We start from the raw sequence: 24,960 nt of genomic DNA, 5'->3' as shown, positions 1-24,960 counted from the left end.
TCATGTTAATATATTTGTTAAGGCCAGCCAGTGTGGTTCAGTAGTTGAGCATTGAACTATGAACCAGGAGGTCATGATTCGATTCCTGTTGTGGGCTCGATCCCTGGTGGGGGGTCGTGCAGGCGGTAGCTGATCGATGTTTCGATCTCTCTATCCCTCTCCCTATACTTAAAAAAATACTTAAAACATGAATATGGAGAAAATTCAATGTGCAACAGTGTATATTGTACAACTCTCCTTTGTTCCATAATCCCCCTTTTCTCTTTCCAAGAGGCAACATTCCCAATTTATTATATATTCTTTCAGAGGTAATCTATGCATTTTCAAATATATCTGATCATAAATGGTAACATACTAGAAACATTGTCATGCACTTTGCTTTTTTCCCTTAACAATTTACCTGGAAATTGTTCCATCAGTATATATAAAGCCGACCCTGTTATGTTTTATTCATTTTCTATATAGTATGCCACTGCATGGATGTACCCTGATTGATATAACAGATCCCTATTGATAGACATTTAAATTGTTTCCAATCTTTTAACATTACCATTACTCTCATTTACATATGTAATTTTACACCTGTACAAATATATCTATAAGCTAAATACCTTGAAAAAGATTTGCTAAAAATGTATATACATTCTTAATTTAGAAAGATATTGCCAAATTTTTCTCCTTAGTTACTGTAACAATTAACACTCCCCTGAGCACTGTATGAGACAGGAGTGGGGCCCCATCTCCTACAGCCAGTGAAAGGGGTGTTTTCCAGCACAGGCAGCTCTGAAACATACGAAAGCCTTTGCAACTGCACTCATGAGAAAATGAAAGTTGAAACTAAACTTAAAAAACCATTTTTCACCTCCAAGGGGCAAAACTTTCCTCTGCCCTTGCCCTTCTTCATTCCATCTCCCCAGGTTATTTTTTTAAAACATAAATCCGCAGGATGGAGGCGATGCTGGTACTTCACATCATTCCAGGTATGGCCTGATGGATGGCTGGCCCATCAGGTGATTTCAAGTATAAATTTTTAAAACACACAGACATCTGTGTTACTCCCTTGTTTAAAACCTCCCAATGGAGTCCCATCACATTTAAAATCCCAAACCCTTTCCAAAGCTTACAAGGGCCTGCCCAGTCTGGCCCCTAAAATACATGGTATTTCATCTCCTGCCCTAACCCTCATTCACTCTACTTGAGCCACCAAAATGGCTTTCTCTAATCACCCTTCCCAAGTGAATAACGCTGCTCCCTCCCCACAAAACACTCTCTACTTCGTCCTACTTAATTTTTCTTCATAGCAGCCATTACCTGAATATCGTCTGGTTATTGCCCCTCTCCCTCCTCAAATGTGAGCTCTGTGTGGACAGGGACTCTCTTTTATCCGCCGCTGTGTTCCTGGCACCTAGAACAGGACCTGGTATATGTGAGCATTTAATACATATTGACGGAAAGAATGAATGAATGAATGAATGAATGCCATTCCAAAATCTTGCCCATCATTCATCGGGCTGCTTGATTTTGTTTGCCTGTTTTGATAATAGGAACCTTTTATGTACTAAGAGCTTGTTTAGTTGTAGATACAGATTTTAGTTGTAGATACAGATTTATATATTTACTAGAGGCCCATTGCATGAAAATTCATGCACTGGAGGGGGGGTCTCTCAGCCCAGCCTGCCCCCTCTCACAGTCTGGGAGCCCTCAGGGGCAGGAGGCAACCCTGTGATCAGGGGAAGGTGACACCCCCATCACACCTCTGCTGCTGTATTGCTGGCAGCACAAGCCTCGGCTGGCCCTGGTTACCTGAGCCTCAGGCGGCCCTGGGTGGCTGAGCAGCTGCCATCTGAGGCTTGCCTGCACCTCAGGTTGGCCCTGGGCAGCTGCAGGGCTGAGGGAACTGGGGGACTCCAGAGGCAGGTGCGCTGATGGGGCTGAGAGGACTGGGCACCACCATCTTGTAGCTGTGGCCACCGCCATCTTTGAGGGCATGACAGTCAATTAGCATATTTCCTCCTTATTGGCTGTGGGTGCCACCATCTTTGTGACGGTGAAGGTCAATTTAGCATATTCTCTCTTTATTAGATAGTATATGGATACAAACTAAGAACTTAATTAGGGAATTATTATCTTTATAATGTTCTCTTCCTATCTGGGAATATGGTATGCTTTTCTGTTCTCATCTCATCCTTAGTAACATTCAGAATTGCTCTTCATTTGCACATCTCTTGTTAGGTTTATCTTTTGTAAATGAGATATTTTATTTCTCTATAACATCTAACTAAATATTATTTGGATATATGAAGGACATTTAGTACCTTGCTGAATTACCTTTCTGTAATAGTTTTTAGATTCATTTCCACTGCCCCAGCTTTATTGAGGTATAACTGACAAAAATTGCATGTATTTAAGGTGTAACATATTTTGATATACAACCACATTGTGAAATGATTACCACAATCAAGCTAATTAACATAGCCATCCCTCAAAATTACATTTTGTTTGTTTTTGGTGTGGTAAGTTATAGGGCGGTTTCAAGATCCTTAGACTGTTTGGAAAGCTTGCCTCCGGGGACTTCTGGACCACGGCTGAGAGGGGCTGGAGCTGGGTCTCGGCCACGTTAGGGTCCACACTCGGGACTGACTTCTGCAGGCCTATGATCTGAGGCCCAGACAGGAATGACCCCTCCTGAGTCCCTTGGCATATGGTGCTGGTGGCAGGACCAAGGTCAAATGGCACTGTAGCAACAACGTCCACGGGAGGACAGAGCTGTTTCTAGATCTGAGCCAGGCCCACAATTGGTGCGTCAGCCACGCGGGGGACCTGCCTTCTCAAAACGGACCTTGTTGGTCTTGGACTTCATTGGAGTTTCACAATCACCCGCTAAATCTCAAAACTTCCACAAAGGCGCTTTTGTCTGCAGGTGCCTGCCAGATTATTATTGAAAGATACAAGTAAGGGACCTCATATTCCACTATCTGCCTCAGTTGATTGTCATGATCTATCTAGACCAGTGGTCGGCAAACTCACTAGTCAACAGAGCAGCAAACCGCGGCTCGCGAGCCGCAGTTTGCCGACCACTGATCTAGACCATGAACTATACATTATCTAGATCAGTGGTCGGCAAACTGTGGCTCACGAGCCTCGGTTTGCCGCTCTGTTGACTAATGAGTTTGCCGACCACTGATCTAGATCATTATCTACAAATAATAATGCCACTTTTTTTTTTCAATCTGGTTGCATTAACTGGAAACTCCAAAAATGTTTTTAAAAATAGTGGTGAAACTGCAGTTTTTGTTAAGAACATAACGAGGCAATTTTTACAATGGCTTCCTGTACTCTCTCACTAGGATTTATTACTGATGGGAACTCCTTTCTTTTGGGCAATGTTCTGCTTCATCAGATTCGCATTCTGAAGCCATCTCATCGAGATCTGGAGGATACAGAGAACTATGGGGTTAACTGGAGCCCCCCTGAAACAAACAACACGGAATCGGACAGCATTTGGCGTTACCAGAATCAGGAGGCACTGGGTGGCTACCCCGTCCAAGGGGAGCTTGCCGCTTACTCGGGAGGATACGTTGTCAGACTTGGAAGGAACTCTAGCTCTGCAGCCAGGTGAGCGAGCCTGAGCCCTGAACAAGGGGACCAAGATGTTTGCTTAGGTCCGTTCTTTGAACAATAGGAATTAGGACCCATTTGAGTAGTTTGACAGCAACTATAATGACACTTGCAGACACTTTTATTTTAGGCTTTTAAGGAAATGCTCTTTTAGTTTGAAAATTCCTTGTTCAATCTCAAACTACAGGTTATGTTTTAGCATGCCAGTTTGCCAAATCGCATTCTTTTTCTCATCTGGAGAAACATATCAGTTTCAATCCTAGCTGCAGCTGAACTCGGTAAGTCTAGCTTGGGCAAACTATACTCTTCAAACATAAGAGAAAACACTACCCTTCATAAGAACCACAATAATCCAAAATTCAAATGCCCAAAATCAACTGCCAGAGAGATATAGATTAGTGTTTATATGAATCCTGAGAGTCTTTGTCATTACGTATGAAAATGTCTAAGTTAAATTATTCTCTTCATTTAAATTTAAAACAAGACATTAAAAACAATGCCAATCAAATGACATTTCGACCCCTTACACCTCTCAAAACTGAATATATATTAGTCAAGAGTAGCATTTAACACTTCAAATAGCAGTTGACAGAGCATATAAAATTCTACCTCACACTTCAAATGCCAAATATATTCTTTTGAATGTTTAACCTTGGTGTGATTACTATTGTGAAAACTTTTATCATTACTATAGTCTTTTATATTCACGTTATCACTCGTGAAAGTTTGGGCATTGGTAATTATAAAATACTGCACAGGTAATCTAGATCGGGACGTGTGGCTTCTCATCTGGGCTGAGTGATACTGGAAATGCCAGGGCATTGAGCTCCTTGCAGGGTTGAGAGGAGCAAGTAGCAGCCCTGTCCTCCTGTCTTCCCAGAGTCCTGCAGCATCTTGAACAGAGCCGCTGGCTAGACCGGCGCACCAAAAGCCTCCTTGTGGAGTTTGTGGTCTTCAACGCTAACGTGAACCTGTTCTGTGTAGCGACTCTGATTCTGGAATCCAACAATGTGGGTACGAAGGCCTCTTCCTCTCCTCCCTCTGACCTGGGTATCTCAGAAGTCCCGATTTCTTATATCATTAAAAGACACTATTTTAATTAAAGTTATTACACATAATGTAATTTTAAAAGTCAAATAGTTAAGGCAAAAGCTAGCAGTCCTCATTCCCCACCTCATTCCTATACCCTCGAGAAACTACTTTCAGCTTTTTTAACTGGTTCTTTTGGAATTTAAAAATTAACATGATTATTAGCTATTTCATGAATCTTCCAGTTTTAGATAGTATGTATTTTTTATGACGTGAGGATTTAACTTTCTTATACCCACAAATATCCCTAACATACACACACATATACATACCTTCTCTCTTTTCTCATTTTCCCAATATAACTTATGGTTAATATTGAGTATTTCCATTATTGTGATAATATATTTTTCAAAGATGAGCCATGTAATGCATTACAATTCAATTTTTATTTCACAACTGTTTGTTTTCCCTAATTTTTTTTTTTTTTTGGTTTTGCATGCATTCCCTTAATTGGAGATGAACCAAACTCTTCCTAGAAGTAAATCTCATTCCGTTCAAAAGTATCACATAAGCTATCATTTTGTGATCCTTTTTCTAGGTCCCTCCATCCTTTTGGTACAGTGGGATTGGTTATTCTCTAGGCCTGCTCTAGAGCGCTTACCCTGACTCTCCCTTCCCTGCCACCCCAGGGATTGTCTTCACTTCTCTCCTCTGTTGGACCTCCTTTCTCCTAGAGCCCATGTCTTCCTCTCTCGGTTTACTTTCTCATTTTGCTGGAGCACATCCTACAGTAACTTCCTGGAAGGATGTAAGGGAAGTACATCTTTTGAAGCCTTACGTGTCCAAAAAATATTTGGTTGCTTATTTGACTGGATACAATTGTTTTTCGGGAAGTACAGTCCATTGCCTTCTAACTTCTCATACTGTTGTTAATATGATGGTCCCACTCCCAAGTTTTGTCACCACGGTTATGAAAGGATCTGACTGACCTCATGGTAAGTCCTTTCATCTGAAAATGTGTCCCTAAGCTCTGATAAATTTTATTTGCATTTCTTTGTAAATTTCCCCTCTATTTTCTCTTCCTGACATTCCTATAATTTTGAGGTAGGAACTCCTGTACTAATCCTCTGATTTTCTTAGGTTTTCGCTATTTTCCATCTTATTTCCGAAAGATTACTTCAATTTCTAAACCATTTGAAATTTTCATCTTTATATTTTAATTTCTAAGAATTGTGTTCTCATATTTCTTTTGCATAGTCTCCTGTTGTTTATGGAATCAATATCCTCTCAACTCTCTGAGGATACTGTAGGTTCATTTTGTTTTTATCAGCTTCATTTTCTCTAATTTCTCTGAGCTTTTTTTATTTGCTTTAATTTCTGGTTTTTAATGTTAGAGTTTTAAGTATCTGACTGTTCTTTCATATTTGAAAGAGACAGTAAAAAAAAATCAAAATTCTGATAATGCTAATTAGGAGCTCTGTGTGCATGGATAGAGCTTGTCAACTGGCACCTGTCTTTTCTCTTGGGCAGTCAGTTTTCAGGAGGGACCCTTCCAATGCCTGTCTTTGAGGATAAGCCTGTTAAAGAAGTGGAGGGAAGGGAAGTAGGGATCTCGCCATGCAGTATGTAAACTTTCTCTCAAGTCCCTTTTCCAGTAGACTTGCAGGTGCACCTGCTGTCTGTCTCTGAGTTCAGATTTCTCTAGTTCAGCGTCACTAGGAAATAAACCTTCAGTCTTGGGGTAGTGGAAGGCAGGATGGGTGGCTATCTGGTTGTGACAGGGAGGAAATCTGGGATCTAACTGCTTAAGTTCATTCTTGCAATTCCACTTTGTTCCAATTGACCCTCTACCTTCAGAGGTACCTGCTGCCTCTCGTCCCCAGCCTTTCTAGGGTTTGTGGTAAGAATGCACTGCTCAGGTTTCAGCTTTCTTGAATCTGCTGTGTCGGTGTCATTTGTCCGTTTCCCAGCTTCCAGTTTGTTCCTCTCATTTGCCCCCTTTTTTATGTCATTTTTCAGCCCTTCACTGTCATTGGAGGCATTTTGTTAAGGGACTAGAGGGAAACTGGTACATTGAATTCCCCCACCTTAAAGAGGTGGTCTGTCCTAAGCCTACTTTTTTTCTCTTCTTTCTTCTCTCCCCCAGAATTTGCCCACAAGTGTCCTTCTATCTCCCACCAGGGTTTACTTCTAATCAGGAACTTCTTCTTCCCAGACCCACAGAGTACACCACTTCCTATACTTACTTCCGGAGGGAAAGTCCCAGTCTTGAGAGCTAACTATGTGAAGCAGGAATTTGTTCTTAAAATGGCACTTTCTACTAGGGGCATATCTTAGATCTAATGTTTTGGGGCTTTGTGAAAAGTTATATTCACAAGATCTTTCATACTTTTATAAAACTGCAACAAAATCACTGTCTTTCTAGGTGGAGACTGAAGCTTTTTAAGTCTATCCTCATACAAACATCTGAGTATTAATTCATGGGATAATATTAATGCTTTAAAACATAGAAAATAAATTTGAAATGGTTCAAAGCATTTTAATCATACTACTTTCTGAAAATATATTTTAAATAGCTTTAAACAAAAGCACCACACTTACATTTGACTGTTGTCCCCATTTTACGTTGCAGTGATCAGTTCTCTGCAAAACACCACGTTGCAACATTACGTCTGTACATCCTGCAGCTGTTCTGACTCGTAAGGGTAACACCTGTAACAGCTATTCAATCATGGACACTGCCCTCTAGGTGGGATCAACAGAATAATCCTCTCCCCTCTACTAACTTTTAATGCAATAAGCACATTTCTCCAATAGCTTTGCACACGACTTCATTTAATATTCATGACACCTCTAGAGGAAATACTGAGCTTAGAAACTCAAGAACATTTGAAACTAGTAATGAGGGACAGTTGGGGTTATTTCAAAGACAGAGTTTGGAGGGAAAGTTCTAAAGACTCTTTCTCAATGTTATTCTCAGGTGCTTTCTTCGCTTCTGTAAGACTGGACACTTTAACTTCCCTTCAGACATCAAAGAAGGACTTTGCCTGGTCTGTTGCCTCACAAGTCATCTATTATCTACTAGTCTGTTACTACGGCTTCATACAGGTGAGTTGAAAATGTTTGATCTAAGATTCTCAAGCTCACCAGGTATTATTTGGGGAGCTCCACAATGAGCTATTATTGGTCTTTTCCAGAAACTTGACTTCAGTTAAAGACTGACTAGTTTTCCACAAAGTAGCTCTTTCAATTTTCAAGAGTTAAAGAATTAGTTCTACAGAAAGATTATTTTGTGTGCAGTGTTATTAACCCTATAAAGCAACAGCAAGACTGAAAGCATGATGAACAGAGCAAGTACTCAAAATACGGATGCTGTACGCAAAAGATAACATATTTAAAGCCGAACAGTGTTTTATTTTCAGGCTTGATAACTTAGAAACTTTTTTTTTAATTAAGTTTAAGCAACGAGAAAAATGACTGTACCCAGTGAAAGCTGTATTATAGAAGGCCAACTTTTCGTAAGCAGCAGCTCTGAGCGACTACAGAGCAGAACTGAGACTATAACCCATTGTGCCCAGGTCAGATCGAAGCCCCCAGCTGAGCACGCTTTGCCCGTGTTCCTGCCATTTCATTAGGGAGAGACGCAGCTAGGCGTTCAGGCAAGCAGCCGTGACTGTGCCGTCTGTTTAGGGTCGCCGGCTGAAACAGCAGAGATGGAGGTTCTTAACGAGGAAAAAAAACATTCTGGACATGAGCATAATCCTTACCAGCTTTGCCATCTTGATGCTTGACATCAAGCTTATTTCTCTACATAAGAAGAACATGGCACAATACCACAACGACCGGGACAGGTAAGAGGGGGCCTGAGAAGCAACAGACATTCCTCCTCGATGTCCAAAGGTCCTGAATCACACAGGATTCTTTCAAACTCCCTCTCCCCCTCCACTGCTGTGGTATTTTTGTATAATACCGAAGTTAAACACAAATCTCAGGCTAATGTCCACAGCAGAGAAAACAATGAACTAGAAGCTTATATTGCTAATCAAGTCTTCTGCCTTTCACAGCACAGGGGCCTGGATGTGTCCTTCTATTTATCATCTGGGTCATTATTTTGCAACCTGGCAAAGGAATAAAACCTAAGACAAGACAAATGGTCATCTTTTAAGTAAAACCACAACAGGGAGTACATACTTTAAATCCAAAGCAGCTGCTTTCTGGGTAGGGATGTTCCTCCATTCTGGTGCCCCTTTGGGCTCCTCTGGCCTTTCTCATGGGGAAGAGCATCTGTGTCCCTGATCAACCTTTTCTAACCTTTCGTGGGCAACAGCCTGGGCCACTGATGTGTGTAACTGAGGCACTGTCCCAGGAAGGCCTTACAGAGGGCTGTTATGCAGGGACAGTGGGTCTGTGCAGTTTGAATGATGCTTGCAGCTGAGGTCTAGCCTGTTGTGTGGCATTGCCTAGTTATTAGACAATAAAAGAATTGTGATTGAATGCCAACCTGCTCACATCTATGGGGGTTTAGATGCTGCAACAAAATTATGAATGCATCTCTCAAATAACAAAACTTAAAAAAAAACAAAAAACCTCCTAATTGGTTACAAACACCACTCACCTCTAGTTTAATCATCTTTCTACTCTCAGCACCGGTAAACCTATCCATTATCTACTGGCAGAGGACAGTATAGGATTACAGCATGACGGAAAACAGACCAGCCTAATGGCACACGTCATTATGTTAACTCATCTCCTTTTTTTTTTAGTGTGTGTAAGAGTCCTCAGTGCATTTTTAAAAAATATATTTTATTTTCCACAGAGAGGAAGGGAGAGGGAAAGCTAGAAACATCAATGAGAAACATCAATCAGCTGCCTCCTGCACACCCCCTACTGGGGATGTGCCTGCAACCAAGGTACATGATGCCCTTGACCGGAATTGAACCTGGGACCCTTCAGTCCACAGGCCGACGCTCTATCCACTGAGCCAGACCGGCCAGGGCAACTCGTCTCCTTTTGACAGGAGAGATTTAACTCAAGGCAGAGCAATAGAAGCGGCTGGCCTTGATTTCCAGGATGAACCTGGAGTAAAGCATCAGCTACAGGTCAAAACTGCAAATTTTCTTCACAACTCCCAACCAACCACGTTTCTTCTGCTCTCATATGCACAAATACAGGAGCCCACACTAGAAGGCAGCACTCGTACATCAAGCATTTCACCCTAACACCATGGTCGGCAAACTGTGGCTCACGAGCCACATGTGGCTCTTTGGCCCCTTGAGTGTGGCTCTTCCACAAAATACCATGGCCTGGGCGAGTCTATTTTGAAGAAGTGGCGTTAGAAGTTTAAGTTTAAAAAATTTGGCTCTCAAAAGAAATTTCAATCGTTGGTACGGTTGATGTTTGGCTCTGCTAACGAGTTTGCCGACCACTGACCTAACAGGACTCACACAACTGCTGCACTTCGGCAGTGGGGACACTGGAGACGCTGGCAGCACAGGAATTGGTGATGGCATGCCGCTCATACTGAGTAACTGTCAGCCTTCCTGCTACAGGTTCATCAACTTCTACGAGGCAGTAAACGTGAACTCGGCTGTCATTCACCTCATGGGCTTCTTGGTTCTGCTGGCAACTGTTCAGCTATGGACGCTGCTGCATCATAACCCCCGGCTGCAGGTCATCGGAAGAACACTCACCAAAGCCTGGGATGAGGTGGTGGGCTTCCTGCTGGTCATTGTGATCCTGCTGAGCGGCTATGCCATGGCTGTGAGCCCCATTCAGTGTCTGTCTTTCCTGGGTGCTATGGTCTTGGTGTCATTTGGCTTCCCTTAGAGTAGGACTTAACACATTTGTCTCATCTCTAGAATTTAGCTCACAGGAATGAAGGTCAAATTTACATGAAAATACTATGTAATTACAAAGGAACTTTATGTATTTTTTAGGCATAGTAATTGAAATGGCCACTAAAGAATTTCCTTATTCCACTCATTCTATGCTGACCTCATCATTATCAAGCACCCTGAGACAGACCTGCACCCCCGACCCATCTTTCCTCCTCTTTTCAGTTTAACCTGCTGTTTGGATGGAGCATGTCCAACTACCGCACTTTTTTCAGCTCAGCAGTGACTTTTGTTGGTCTCCTGATGGGAATCTCTCATTATAACGAGGTAAAAAAAATAATAATCATCATCCTGTTTTTCCTCCAGACCTCTATTTGGTTTAATATGCAGGGTTGGGCAAAAGTAGGTTTACAGTTTGAGTACAGGAAACATTTCCCAAACAAACAACTGTAAACCTACTTTTGCCTCATCCTGTATCTAACAAAGGGATACTGTCTATAAATGCGGCCCCTGCTATACCCATGCACATTGGAAAAGGGAGATAGATCCTTCGCCCTTCTGGTTTATGGTACCACTGATGTATACAAGCTTTTGGGTGACTATTGTTTTCAGAAATCTGCCCTTTCCTAACCACATAGTCCCACCTCTCTCACTACTTGTATCCTTAACCTTACTGCCAAGGACACTGGGAGTGAGCTTGTGCTCTAGTACCTGGCCAGACTAACATGGGGGTGCTGCTGCCTTTTCAGTGGCCCTTTAAAGTATACTATGGAAATGACTTAAAAAATTAGGGCAGTACAATTCCAGAAGAGCTGTGACATATCTATTTATAGTTAACAAATACTCATTTCAGAGAGCTTATTATTCCTCTCCAGGAAATACCAATAGAACCCCTTTCCATTCAACATAAAAAAATTAAGTAGGAAAAAAAAAAAAATTAAGTAGGAAACCCAGATAAGAATTTGGGTCCAAAGCACAAGCATATATTAGATTTGATTAGGGAAGGGAAAACTGCAATTCAAATTAGTGAAACAAGATTTTCATCAAGGCTTATCATTCTGATAATCTAGATTTCAAAGGTTACTAAAATGGACAACTTAACATAGTTTCTAATATGGAAAGTTCCATCTCCCTAAGGTAACTGTTTTGGGAGGACTATTTTATTGTGGTCCCAGCCCCAATCACTAGGGGATGAAGTCCTCAGCTCTGGAACACTTTCTATACTAAAGGTCTTAAAGAAGTAAAAATCAGAATAAACTTTTGCTAATACTTTTTGACATTTTTCTGCTCTAATCATATTATATAATGTGAAGGGCAAATGAAGTTATACTTATTGGAAAAAATCTTATATCAAAAACTCAAGATAGCCCAAACTTGATATAATTACCCAATTAAGTGGATGACAGGCTGGTACTAGGAAATGTTTTGACATATAGATTTCCATCATAATATTTAATGTAAGCATTCATCCTCTAAGTTGGTCTTTTTCTAAACAATACCAAGGCAAAACATTTATCAGTACTGGAAAATCAACATCATTTGATTTGTAGGTTTACAGTTGTGAATACATAGAAGTTTATTATCAATGATTGTATGAAGTATAAACATACTTTTGCCCACCCCCTGTATTTTCTGGAATTGTTAGAACTCACATGGGCTTTGAATCATTTTAATTTTGCAACTCACCTGCTTTCTTCTTGGAAAGCCCTGGAGAGAGAACTGTTTTTACCACCTTAGAGTCAGTCATTCTTGCTCAAAAGTATTCTCCTTTTTAAGTAGTTTTGCTTTGCTCCCTAGTTTCTACCAGTGTTTTCTTATGTGAATAAATCCCAAATGTTAGCACATAACATGTTTTTAAAGTAGAAATCAAACTGTCAATGTTTAAATTAAAAGTGTTTTATTGTCTTTCCAGATTATTGCTTTAGACCCAGTCCTGGGATCCTTTCTGATCCTCACCAGTGTCATCTTGATGGTACTTGTGATCATTAACCTTTTTGTGTCTGCCATTCTAATGTCCTTTGGTAAAGAAAGAAAGTCCCTTAAGGTAAGTCAGTCTGCGGCTTGGTAATTTTATATTCAGGTTTCCCCCATTATTCAAAAGTAGAGCACGTTCCTGTAAAAACTTTCAAAAGCCAAACTGCCATAAAGTATAAAAGCAATTACCATTAATTTAAATGGGAAAATTTTTTAAGCTTTCCCAGTCCCCCAAAAGTAGCCTACCAAGTAATAAATACATCAAGCCTAAAACAGCACTAACATATAGTAAAAGCTGATATAACATACAGCTTATATAAAGAAAAAATAACAGTTCAATGTGCACTACTTCTATAATAGCTCACAGCAAACACTTCCCGTTTCGCCTTTTTCATAAAAGCAAGTCCTCTTCCGATATCTTTGGTTAGCGAAAATAGGTACTAACATACATCTTCCCTAAACGTGAAGTGGCGTAAAGTGGGGAATACCTGTATAAGCCATACCATTTTATACCACTGGAAAAGCTCAACTGTAGCTGCTTATTACAGATGGACATAGTGCACAGTACCAGCAAATCCCCTTTATTGGTCTCCACAGCTCTGCTATTTTCCTAGGAAACCCAGTTTACCAAGATGGCATTATGTTCTAGGCACTGTCCTGTAAGTAGCTGACCCTCAACTACTAAGAAGCAGCACTCCAATGCCTACCAGCAAATCATTAAAGGAAACAGTATCTTTACTATGTATGTTACTTTTACCTTTGATACTTTTTCCCTTCAATATACTTGCTTTTCTCCCTTTGTCTTCTAAAAGACTTGGAAAGAAGCTACACTGATGGATATGCTGCTGCAGAAGCTCTCGAGTCTGTTAGGAATCCAGTGCACCAGAACACATGTGAGTAAACAGCTGTGACAGTCGTGGGCACCAACACTGAAGTGTTAAAAGATGAACTATCTTAACCCTGTTACCACCTAGCGAGTACTTACTTTTGCATGGCGTAGCTTAGAAAACTACAGATGTTTACAATACACTTTGTTAAATTTTGTCAGTAAGGAATCAAAACCCCTTCGCTGAAAGTCCTTGTGTTTATGATCTTGGCACTGTTGGGAAAGGGTTAACGCTGCAAGAATGAGTGACATTTAACTGGCTCTGAGTAACAGAACACTCACAACCAGTGTTCTAGGACGGTGGTGGGAAATACCAGGGAGTCAGATGTGAGCTCACTGCAGCTTATTAAAAATAAAGACGCAGGCATGCCATCTGCCTGAGGGGGAGCATTTCTAACACTGTCCTCCTTGCCTTGATTCAATTAGGTCCTGGAAGCTTCTGCAGAGTCCCAGAGGAGTAACCAAGCAAACTCACAGATGCTATCTGGGCTTAAATACAGAGACTGAAATGGGTTCCTTACTGCTGCAGGCATCCACATGACCCAGGGAGCCAAAGGTAAGGTCTGGCTTGTGCCCAGCATGGGTCACTTGCTTACAATATTCTCCACTAAAATCCAACTTTGCAGCTCCCTATTCAACCCAACCAGTGGAGAAAGCAGGTGATAGAATTTTTAACTTTATTATCAGCTACCAAGGTATTAGATACAAACCAATCAAAAACATTAAAGAAAGGTTGCTTGAGACAGGTATATACAGATATACTACACAGAAGCCAAAGCCATCCCTATGGGAAAGGATGCCTTAGCTAAGGGGTAAAGGAGCATGTTAGTTACAACAGTAAGAGTATTGTCCATCAAGGAAAGCAGCAAACACCTACAGCCACATGGGCACCAAAATGTATGAGATTAGTTTTTAAAGGTTCTCTTAATCATAAAGTTTTCAAATGAAAACAGGAACCCCTCTTCTCCTGTAGGCTTTTCAGCTCACTATTCAAGAGATTTGAATACTTCTATTAAGGCAACTGGAAGCCCACCTTAGCCTTGAATGTTGACTTCTGCCCAACATGTGGCCTGTCCTTCCTTTGTCAGTAATACAATCCAGCAGAACATGCTAGGGGGAAAACGGGAAATTACAGTGCTGCCCTCTGATAAAAGGGAAACAGCACTCAAAGCCAAAAGCCCACAGCGGCCTCCCTGGGAATCCAGTAGAACTGAGAGGCCTTCAACTTTCCAAATAAACTTTGCAGCTGCATCCAGGTGGAACATTGCCCTGCAGCAAGGAGTAGTGTATATGCCAATGAGAGGACCCAGCTTCCAACAACTGTTACAGTGGCTTCCTGAGTCATTTTTTTCTCTCCCACTCATATCAGAATGAGAAAATAGACATCTTAGCCTTGATTCTCACTCACCACAAATCCACCTGTACTAAGTCTAGAACCTCAGCACAGGGCTGAGACACTTCCTAAGTACTCTCTTCCACAGCCCAGCCATCTCTGTCAGCTCTCCCCTGCAGAGGGATGGTGGGACAGGCGAGGAGAGAGCCTGGGCTCACGCTGACAGAAGACAGACAAGCACGGCTCCCGGAGTCGGCTGCTCCGGGCTCAGTGTCTCCGGTCCTTCATCTCTCAGGAGCAACAGGAACTGGAAAGCACCACAGTTTGGTAGAGCAGGAAGAGAGCCCACAAGAAGAGGGCTCGGTGATGGTTAAGAGATGAAGCAGAATTTCATGGAGATTCTTTGTTACAAGGAGAAACTTCTCAGTCTCAACTCCCAGGACTTGGATGGTGCCTGGATTAGGAGGCCTATGTTTTCTTTTTCAACTCTTCAAATCTCCGGGAAAGATCATCAAAGTCAATGTCCTCAGACGCTGAGGTGTTGGCACCAGCAGATGCAGTTGGTAGTGTATCTGGCACGGACGGCAACTCGGGAAGTACAAAGTTGTCATAGGTATCCACGGCTCTCGAAGGAGGCTTTGCAGAGGCTTCTGGCTTGGGTCCAGGACCTAATTAAATTAGGGCAAGGAGCACAGTGTTACAAATGCCAGAGAGGTGGCTCAGAGCCATACTCCCCTTTGGCAGAAACAACAAAACAATCAAACACAGTAGAAAAGTTTTTTCTAAATGATTTAATTCTAAAGGTAAATACACAGAGCATTCATTTAAACACACTGCCCCCTTTCACATAGGCCTGCTCCTATAACATCAAAGTCAAGTCTGGAGTGGTACCAGAATTCTGTTGGATGAAGTTACTCTTTAAGGCTTACTGGGAAATTATTGGGAATATTTTTATAAGAAATATTAATGTCAATCCTATTTGGAATCGGATCTGATCTGTATTTCTAGTCTTCCATTTTTTTTTAGACCGGAATCAAACCTGGGACCTTTCAGTCCACAGGCCAACGCTCTATCCACTGAGCCAAACCGGTTTCGGCTCTAGTCTTCCATTTTATAAGTTAGAAATAAATATACAGTAGATAGAGAAGGGGGTGATTTTTATTTATATGTAAGTTCTAGAACAGGCAAACCTAAACTATAGTTTTAGAAAATAAGAACAGTTCTTGCCTCTGGGGTGGAGTTGACTGAAAAGGAACAAAAGGGAACTAGCCTAGGGTGATAGAAATGTTTTATAACTTTGCTGGTTACATATTATATGTGTGTATAGACACACATGTAATATCAAAACTCATCAATAGATTATATAATTTTGTGTATAGAAATTATGTAAAATACAACTCTAATTTAAAAAAATATATACTCCCTGTGGGTTTCTAGGGTGCTGGTAGTGGTTTTGAATAGACGGCTACATGAACATGCCTGCTTTGTAAAAAGTCACTGAGCTATTTGCTTATAATTTGTGCCTATTCACCCCTCCTTTTAATTTCCAGGCACAATGGAAGCTGAATCAGCAGGAACATAAAGTTGAAAAAATAAAAATGTGTGAAAAAGAAACAGGGAACCTGTGAGATTCTTTGGGGCCCAGGAAGATTATTTTCCTTTCGGAAGAGGGAAATTCTGAGTTCTGTTTTTGCCATACTGCAGTTGGAGGGAGGACAGGGCATGTGGGTTGAATTCCATGTATGAGAAAACAGCAAAGGGCTCAGCACTGAGCCTTGAGGGTTTCTAACTCACACTTACCAACAATCTGTGCAGAAGAGACATTCTTATCAGTATTACTGTCATCGACCTGAAACACAAACATTGTTACCAAAGAAAGCAATGGCATCACTGGAGAAAGTATGGATACATATATAAGCCCCTGCGCTGTCCAAAGCTAAGCTGCTCAGCAAAAGCATCAGAACCTGCCCCTCCACTCCTTCCTGATCTTCCAGGATAGATACCAGATGATATAGGTAACATGTTGAAAAACAAGCGGAGAAAAAGGAAAATCTAACCACAATGTAACACCTCTTTAATCTGGTACCTTCCCCTTCCAGGCAAAGAAAGCACTAAACCACTGACTTCATCTCTAAGAACCAAGTCTTCAAATACTGATGATCAATCTACCTCATTCTTTGAAACAGTTGTGGGCAATGCTTCAATGCATGCAAGACCAAAACATAAGAAAAACTCAGGCCCAAGGTAACATAACCAAAGGAAAAAATACTAAGCAAGCTCAGGAACAGGAGAATCTCCCTAGATGAATCATTCCCACAGCAAACACCAGACCAATTTGTTTTCTCAGTTATGCATCAGGTGGAAACAGCTTTCAAAAGGCACACACCAGCCTTGGCCGGTTTTGCTCCGTAGTTAAGAGCATTGGGTCATGGGTTTGATTCCCGGTAAAGGGCACATACCTCAGTTACAGGTTCGATCCCTGACCCCACTTGGGGCATGTGCGGGAGGCAACCAGTTGATATGTGTGTGTCTCTATCTCCCTCCTCTCTACTCTTAAAAAAAAGGCACATACTGGCTGAACAAACGAGGTTGGCAGAAAACAAGTCATCTAATTCTAAACCAAAGCTGCTACAACCAATACAGAGTTCAAAGCATCAATTAGCCAATTAGAGCAAGTTTTAACCACAAGACTAAAATGTAAAACTAATGCTACAGGACACTTGTGTGTCAGACAAAAATCTGGTCACTACTGCTTTACAAAGTATTGAGAATTTATAAAGCTGGTAGTTTAATTATTATTATATTCTAGCACCAAGACTGTACCAGCTCCAGTAAGTCTCTACATAAGTAAAAAAAAAAAGACGGTTAAGTGCCCTACTAGAACTTTCTAAGATCTGCAGCTCCCTCCTCCTGATCCTGGCTGAATTGCAGACAAAGCATTGCCACCAATGATGCTGCCGCCACCACCACACCCCATTTCCAGGATAATGTAAAGCAACACAATCCAAAGCAAGAACAAGGCTAGTACTCGAGTTGATCAAAACTTTGCCTTCCCTTTGGCCATTATTTTGCTCTCTCTTCATGGGATTCACTCTCCTGCTGCTTATAAAAGAGGCTCAGGCACTTACAGACTCATACGATGGGGGAACTGGTATCTGAGGTGGGTGAACATTGGGAAAGGCCTGATAAGCCCCCATTGGCAATCCATTGAAATCCGACTGCAAGAGGAGAAAGGCAACATCAGAGACACTGCCCCCAATTAGCAATTTTCTCCGATACATATATAGATACACACAGAAGGTCCTCAAATAATGTCATTTCATTATAATGTTGAATGCCATAGGAAAGTAACTCTTGTTTCTATCAATTAGCCTATGGTAAAATTGGGTTTCATAATACATCATTTCACTTAAAGTCACAGAACTATCAATGATATTAAATAGGGCTTATTAAACTCAAGAACCCCAAAAGAAGAAAAAAATACGTCATCAGGATTCCAGATTTTTAAAGATCTGTAGCCAAAGGCTATTCTGCGAATTACTAAACCACTGCTTAGGGAAAATTATTAGACTTTACAACAATGACCTTCATTTTCTTGTCTACAAAAGAGGTTTTTCTATTTGGTAATAAATGATTGTATTCTTTTTTTTCAAAGCTACTAATCTGGCCCTGGCCGGTTTGGCTCAGTGGATAGAGCATGGGCCTTCGGACTGAAGGGTCCCAGGTTCAATTCTGGCCAGGGGCACATGCCACGTTGTGGGCTCATGCAGGAGGCAGCCAATCAATGATTCCCTCTCATCATTGATGTTTCTGTCTCTTTCCCTCTTCCTCTGAAATCAACAACAAAAAAACTACTAATCTGCCAGCAACAGGTCCTGAATATGTTTAATTAAAAAATAAAAAACTACATGAAGGTGAGTTTTTCTAGCACCCTCTCCAGATTTTTCCACTGCATTACTTCTAGCCAAACTAAAAGGCTTTCTCTAAATCCCAATATTTTTTACACAATGTGATCATTGTTAATATTTGTTCTTACCGCTAAATCCTCTTGACAATCTACAACTCCTGGGTATATTCAAAGAGCCAACCTGTCATTTTCTAGAGCTTACATCACATTTATATGTATACTTACTGGTCCCTTTGGAAGTGGGTATGAGAAAGGAGTACTTGGAGATGGCATGGGCATGGGCATGGGCATGGACACTGTTCCATCAGGTCCACCAACGGGTGCTGTGAACCCGCCCCCTCCTCCTCCTCTTCCAGGGCCCCCTTTCTTCACATCATCTGTGAATCCAACATCAATGAGATCTGTCTCTACTCCAGGGGGAGCTTCTGCCTGAGAAAGAGAGAAATTCATATCATCACCCCACATCGCAGGCGAGGTTTCCAGGAAGCAGACTCTGAGATGGAGATTAGCATGAAAGAAGTTTACCAGGGCGATCTCTTGTGATAATGACTTGTGGGAAAGTGAAGGAAGCAGGGATGGGTAAAGTAAGAAGTTGGGCTAATTATGCAATCAAAGGCTTCAGCTAATTCACCAGGGATCTCTGGAGCTAGCTGCGGTGACCTTACAGCAGATGTCCCCAACTGTGTCAAAGAGGAAGTGTCTTTATTTTTATTTATTTATTTCTTAACTTCTTTATTGGTTATGGCATCACATAATTGTTCTCATCCCCTATTCCCGTCCCAAACCCATCCCTACCCACCTGTTGTCCATGACCACTGGTTAGGCTTATATGCATGCATACAAGTCCTTTGGTTGATCTCTCTCCCTTTCCCCCACTCTTCCCTGCCTTCCCTCTGAGGTTTGACAGTCTGATCGATGCTTCCCTGTCACCAGGTCTGTTTTTGTTCTTCAGCTTATGTTGTTCATTATTTCCCTTAGACGCGTGAGATCATGTGATACAAGAAATACACTTATAAGAACCGAAAATGAGACAAGCCATAATGGTTATTTGCTGAGAGGCAAATGAATCAGTCTGTAGTGAGTTTCTTTCTGGGTTTTTTTTTTTTTTTTTTTTTTTTTGGTTAATCTTCACTTGAAGGCATTTTTCCGTTGATTTTTAAAGAGAGTAAGAAGGGGGAGAGAAAGAAACACCGGTGTGAGAGACATCGATTAGTTGTCACCCGCATGCGTCCCGACTGGGGCCAGGAATCGAGCCTGCAACTGCGATAACCAGAATCAAACTCATGACCAGGCTGATGCTCTATCCACTGAGCCAGACCAGCCAGGGCGAAGGGAAGTGTCTTTAAATCCCTGCACTGACCAGTTACAGAATATTGGCCCCAGGAAAGACTGGGTAAGGAAGCTCTTTTCTGTGGGCCACTGCTTGGAGGGATATCCAGCTTTGTGTGAGACACCAATACTCTCAAGAGCTGGGGGATTACATCTTCTGTTCTGAAAATTTGGAGTGGGTGTTGTCTAAGCAGCATACCAAAGCATCTGCTAAATTCCACTGACCTTAACTGCTGGATAATAATTATTGGCATATTTACCCTCCTTACACCGGAAGCCTCTTTAGGACAGAGACCTCGTTTTTATATATCTCTGTATTAACAGCTTTCTGTGCATTGTCTGGCACATCACAGGTATCTAATAAGCAGCAAGGTTTGTACCTTTTCAAAGTGCTTTCAGTATTCATTTCATCTGATCCATCTGAGATATGGAGGCACAATTTTTACCCAAAAAGGCACTAACTGGGCTAAGGTTTAAACCTTTAGACACCAACTGCAGTGTAAGGAATACAGTTAAAGAAAGTGCTATCTAGAGACTCACTTTTCTGAGTACTCTGAAAGGCTCTAAACTCACCATGACCACAGAGTCAGGCTCATAGGGCACATTGTAGTTCTTGGCAATTTCAATCAGGTATCTCTCCACCAGGATTTTGGGCGGAGCTTCCACACTCAGTTTGTGCATTAGCTGTAATTAAAAGACCCAGGATTAAGATGCATCTACACCAACCAGCCCAAGTCTAACCTGTCTCACTTTTACATTTTGTTCCTCTCATTTTATAGGTAAACTGAGGCAAAAAAAAAAAAAAAAGGGTTCAGACCAGTTAAATCAGTGGTTCTCAACCTTTCTAATGACGCTACCCTTTAATACAGTTCCTCATGTTGTGGTGACCCCCAACCATAAAATTATTTTCGTTGCTACTTCATAACTGTAATTTTGCTACTGTTAATGAATCGTAATGTAAATATCTGTGTTTTCTAATGGTTTTAGGCTCTACAGCAGCGGTTCTCAACCTGTGGGTCGCGACCGCTAGCAGGGTCGCCTAAGACCATCGGAAAACACAGATATTTACATTACAATTCGTAACAGTAGCAAAATTACAGTTATGAAGTAGCAACGAAAATAATTTTATGGTTGGGGGTCACCACAACATGAGGAACTGTATTAACCCTTTGCACTCGCTTGCTTTTTTCTCGATTCCTCTAATGCTAACCGTGTCGAGTCACACTCGACATCCGAGTGCAAAAGGTTAAAGGGTCGAGGCAGAAAGGTTGAGAACCACTGAGTTAAATGATTTTTTCCAGTCACAAAATATATTACAAGACTCAATTCTCTCTCACGTTCTCTGGTTGTATAAGACCCAGCTGTTGGTAAAAGACTGATACTGCTGCCTTCCACATTTGAATTCTTCCACCCTTCTCCCAACCTCAGTTCTCCCTCCACACATTACAAAGAGCACGAAGAACAGGGGCCAATTAAGATGTGACACAGAACAACAGCCTCACAGGTCAGAGGTGCAGGCCAAGCTAAGGAGTGGACTGCTCTGCCAGCCAGAAAGCCTTCCTCCCACGCTCACTATGAAATGTGGAACCCTAGATTAACTCTGCTATCTAGTGGTGACCACTAGATCACTGCAGGCAATAAATTAACCTGCCCCACCTTGCCCATTGCTTCATGTTTAACAAGTCTGTTCCTTACCCTGTCATTCACAGTTCCAATCTGGTTGGTCCTACATAACTTGCCATATTCCTTGCTATACTTGGCACACAGCTGATCAGCAACCTACCAAGAAAAAAGAACAGTAAATAAAAGTGGAAACCATTCCTATAGATTGCTTCACGCTTTCTCCTATCAACAGTAAACAGGCTTCTATTGCAGGATATCCAAAAAACGGGGGTCTGTAAAACCTTAAGGGGTACATACTAATTAACTTATTATTTATGTATCCATCCAATGAGCTGCAACTATGTGTGGAACTCTAGAATAAGCATTACGATATACACCATAAATAATGATGAACGCCACCAGGCACTGTTCCTCCTCTTAGAGAAACGTATAATCCTCAGGGAAAACAGTCGTTACTCAAAACCACACAGGTAAAGGTACAAATGCAGCTGTGAAAAGTGCTACCAAGGGAAAGTATACCATACTATGACAATAGAATAAGATCTGATACAAAAAAAAAAAAAAAAAAAAGGTAACTGGGTGGTGGGCACACAATACAATATACAGATGATGAATTATAGAATTGAACATTTGAAGCTCATAATGTTACTAACTGATGTCGCTTTAATAAATTTAATTTTAATAAAAGAAAAGTCAGATAAGACTTCCAGAAGACACTTAACTAAACCAGGGAAGGAAGGGTATTACAAAAAAAGAAAACATGTGCAAAGGCCTCTGGTGGAAAAACAGGGCCAATCAATCCTCAAGCCAGAATAAGTCTAGTGCAGAGCCTGAGGGAGGAATGTGGTAGGAACGGAGAAAAGCAAGTGGGGGCCAGACAATGCAGGGCCATGTCGGCCATATAAAAAGTTTTGTTTCTATCACAAGCACAACAGAAAGATACCAAAGGGCTTTAAAATAAGGTACAGTGACAGGATCAGATCAGTGTTTTTAAAAGAACCCTCAGTTGTTCTGATGTAATGGGGAACAGAGTAAAGAAAACCAAAGCAGATATAGGAAGAACATTCAAGAAGTTACTGCATAGTTCAAGCAGGAGATGACAGTGGCATTGGACCTGAGAGCTCACTGAGGGAGCACTCCCTGTCCAATATGTAGACTTTCAAGGGTACCTGGTACTTCTCAGTTGTACTTGTCATTTGTCTTTTGATGATTTTTTTTGCTTTATATTAATGTAGAATTTTAAAAATTTGGTTAATTTATCACTTCGTTTATGGCTTTTGGGTATTGTGGCATATTTAGTTATGAGATTATTAATCTACCTAGTTTTCTTCAAGTTTTTATGGTTTCATTCTTTTAAAGAAATGTAAATCTTTGTTTCATTTGGAATTAATCTATAATAGTAAAAGGGTAATATGTTAATTAGACGGGACATCATTCTGGACGAAGCCAGGGCCGGAGGGAAGACCGGGTCCCGGGTGCCAGAGGGAAGCGGGTGCTGTGGGGGGGGGGCCTACTCCTGCACAAATTTCGTGCATCAGGCCTCTAGTCTTAATATAAAGGAGAAGTATAGGAGAGGCTAAAAATGAGGTTAAAAGTGTAAGAAGCAGTTGTCACTGATAGCTGTCGGAGGGGAAGGGGCTGGAGGTTGGGTGAGAAGGGGGAAGGGCTCCAGTCAAGAAAAAAAAAGACTCATGGACACAGACAACAGAATGGTGATTGCTAGAGGGAAGGGGGGGAGGGGTAGAAGAGAGGAGGTAGAGGAAGGTAAAGGGGGGTAAATGGTGATGGGAGATGACTTGACTTGGAGTGGTAAACATACAATTACAAGGTATCTGATGGTGTATTATTTAATTGTATATATGAAACCTATATAATTTATAAGCCAATATCACCCAATAAGTGAAATTTAAAAAAAACACCTGTATGACTATTTTCCCTACCATATCAGAATACAGGTTTACTCTCTGGGGAGGTTAAACTAAAGGGACTCTGTACTCCAAGCACAGCAGGGAGCAGAGATACTTACTGACCACAGAAGAATTAAGTGTAGGTCTTCTACAAGAGAAGAATGAGACATTTGGCTTCCTTCTCTCCTGGGCTCTCAGAAATGCTGACAGCCAGCTTATACCTTCCAGGTGTAGGATTCCTCTCTAAGGAAAATGACCAACCCAAGGAAAGAAAACTAGTTCTTGACAGTCTGGAGTTCCCTCAAGAAAGGACTTAGTCAGATCATTCAACAATGAAGGCATCTGGCAGTAAGCCCCACCCAAGCATACAAGAGATTCCAATTTGCTTTTAAAAAGTGTCTTACTTGCCCAGCCGGCATGGCTCAGTGGTTGAACATCGAACTATGAACCAGGAGGTCAGGGTTCGATTCCCAATCAGGGCACATGCCCGGGTTGTCGGCTCGATTCCCAGTTTGGGGCATGCAGGAGGCAGCCAATCAATGATTCTCTCTCATCATTGAAGTTTCTATCTCTCTCTTCCTCTCCCTTCCTCTCTTGAAATCAATAAAAAAAATTTTTAAATAATAAATCTGTTACTCATAAATATAAACCAACAGCCAAGAGTCATCAAAACTAAGAAAAGCCTCTACTATAAAACAGTCTAAATCTAAGAAACAGAAAGAAAACAAACATTACAGAAACAAAAATTTAAAAGAAACTAAACCCTGGCCAGTGCTTCTAGTGGTTAGAGCATCGGCCTGTGCACAGAAGGGTTGTAGGTTCGATTCCTGGTCAAGGGCACCTATCTGGGCTGCAGGTTCACATGCGGGAGGCAACCGTCAATGTGTATCTCTCACATCGATGGATGTTTCCTCTCTCCTCCCCTCTCCCTCTCACTCTCTCTGAAAAAGCAATGAAAAAAATATCCTCAGGTGAGGACTCACAAAAAAATAAATAACCTATATTATTCTCAGAGTTAGAAGGCATTGTAGCCATGAAACAAAAACAACAGACTATAAAAAATATTCAGAGAATTAAAAAGAGCTCTTAAAAAATAAAATCAGAAGAGAAGGACATCTCAAAAGATGGGTTGGTAGATAAGACTGAGACAATCTTAGAGAAAATAAAACAAGTACACAAAGATGAAGAAAATAAGGAGAAAGATAACTTAATTGAACTGTTTTCAATGGAGTCAGTACCATATCCATGTTGTGGCAGGCAGTTTTTCAGTTAATGTCTGTCTCGTCTGCTAGACTCAAAGCTACAAGTGTAGGGCTCGTATCCTATTTTGCTCACCATTATACCCTGTGTCCACTTAGCACATAACATCTGCTCAATAAATATTTGTGAAGTGAATGAATGAAGCAAAACACCTAAAATAAAATTAACGTTGTTTTAACTTTACTGGTTTACAGTTGCGTAAGAACTTTTCTATTTGTATATACTTAAATAACATTTGTCAAAAAATAAAAAATTAATGA

General features: G+C 41.2%; 2 protein-coding genes across 9 annotated transcripts in view; one reads left to right on the top strand and one right to left on the bottom strand.

Moving 5' to 3' along the window:
- PKD1L3 (polycystin 1 like 3, transient receptor potential channel interacting) overlaps nt 1-14,379 on the top strand; it is a 67,793-nt gene extending 53,414 nt beyond the window's left edge. The window contains 12 exon segments of the mRNA XM_054711089.1: nt 3,348-3,615; nt 4,499-4,632; nt 7,628-7,755; nt 8,338-8,498; nt 10,197-10,407; nt 10,707-10,808; nt 12,394-12,525; nt 13,268-13,331; nt 13,334-13,359; nt 13,768-13,836; nt 13,838-14,000; nt 14,315-14,379. Coding sequence (XP_054567064.1) covers nt 3,348-3,615; nt 4,499-4,632; nt 7,628-7,755; nt 8,338-8,498; nt 10,197-10,407; nt 10,707-10,808; nt 12,394-12,525; nt 13,268-13,331; nt 13,334-13,359; nt 13,768-13,836; nt 13,838-14,000; nt 14,315-14,379 — 1,523 coding nt within the window.
- Nucleotides 14,005-24,960, bottom strand: part of LOC103284636 (IST1 factor associated with ESCRT-III) — a 28,147-nt gene continuing 17,191 nt past the window's right edge. For 4 of the 8 annotated variants that reach the window (XM_054710318.1, XM_008139970.3, XM_028143274.2 and 1 more), the window contains exons 5-10: nt 21,606-21,689; nt 20,484-20,594; nt 18,807-19,010; nt 17,803-17,892; nt 16,475-16,523; nt 14,005-15,342 (exon numbers count right to left, since the gene is read on the bottom strand). In XM_054710318.1, coding sequence (XP_054566293.1) covers nt 15,143-15,342; nt 16,475-16,523; nt 17,803-17,892; nt 18,807-19,010; nt 20,484-20,594; nt 21,606-21,689 — 738 coding nt within the window. In that variant the 3' untranslated portion in view covers nt 14,005-15,142. Of the gene's footprint in view, nt 15,343-16,474; nt 16,524-17,802; nt 17,893-18,806; nt 19,011-20,483; nt 20,595-21,605; nt 21,690-23,559; nt 23,659-24,960 lie in introns of those variants that run through there. The other 4 variants (XM_028143283.2, XM_028143280.2, XM_054710320.1 and 1 more) reach the window with 4 other exon arrangements.

Source organism: Eptesicus fuscus, chromosome 21 (genome assembly GCF_027574615.1).
Source record: "Eptesicus fuscus isolate TK198812 chromosome 21, DD_ASM_mEF_20220401, whole genome shotgun sequence".
NCBI classification, from domain to species: Eukaryota; Metazoa; Chordata; class Mammalia; order Chiroptera; family Vespertilionidae; genus Eptesicus; species Eptesicus fuscus.
Note: the sequence above shows the minus strand (reverse complement) of the source record. Positions and strands in the feature narration are given on the sequence as shown.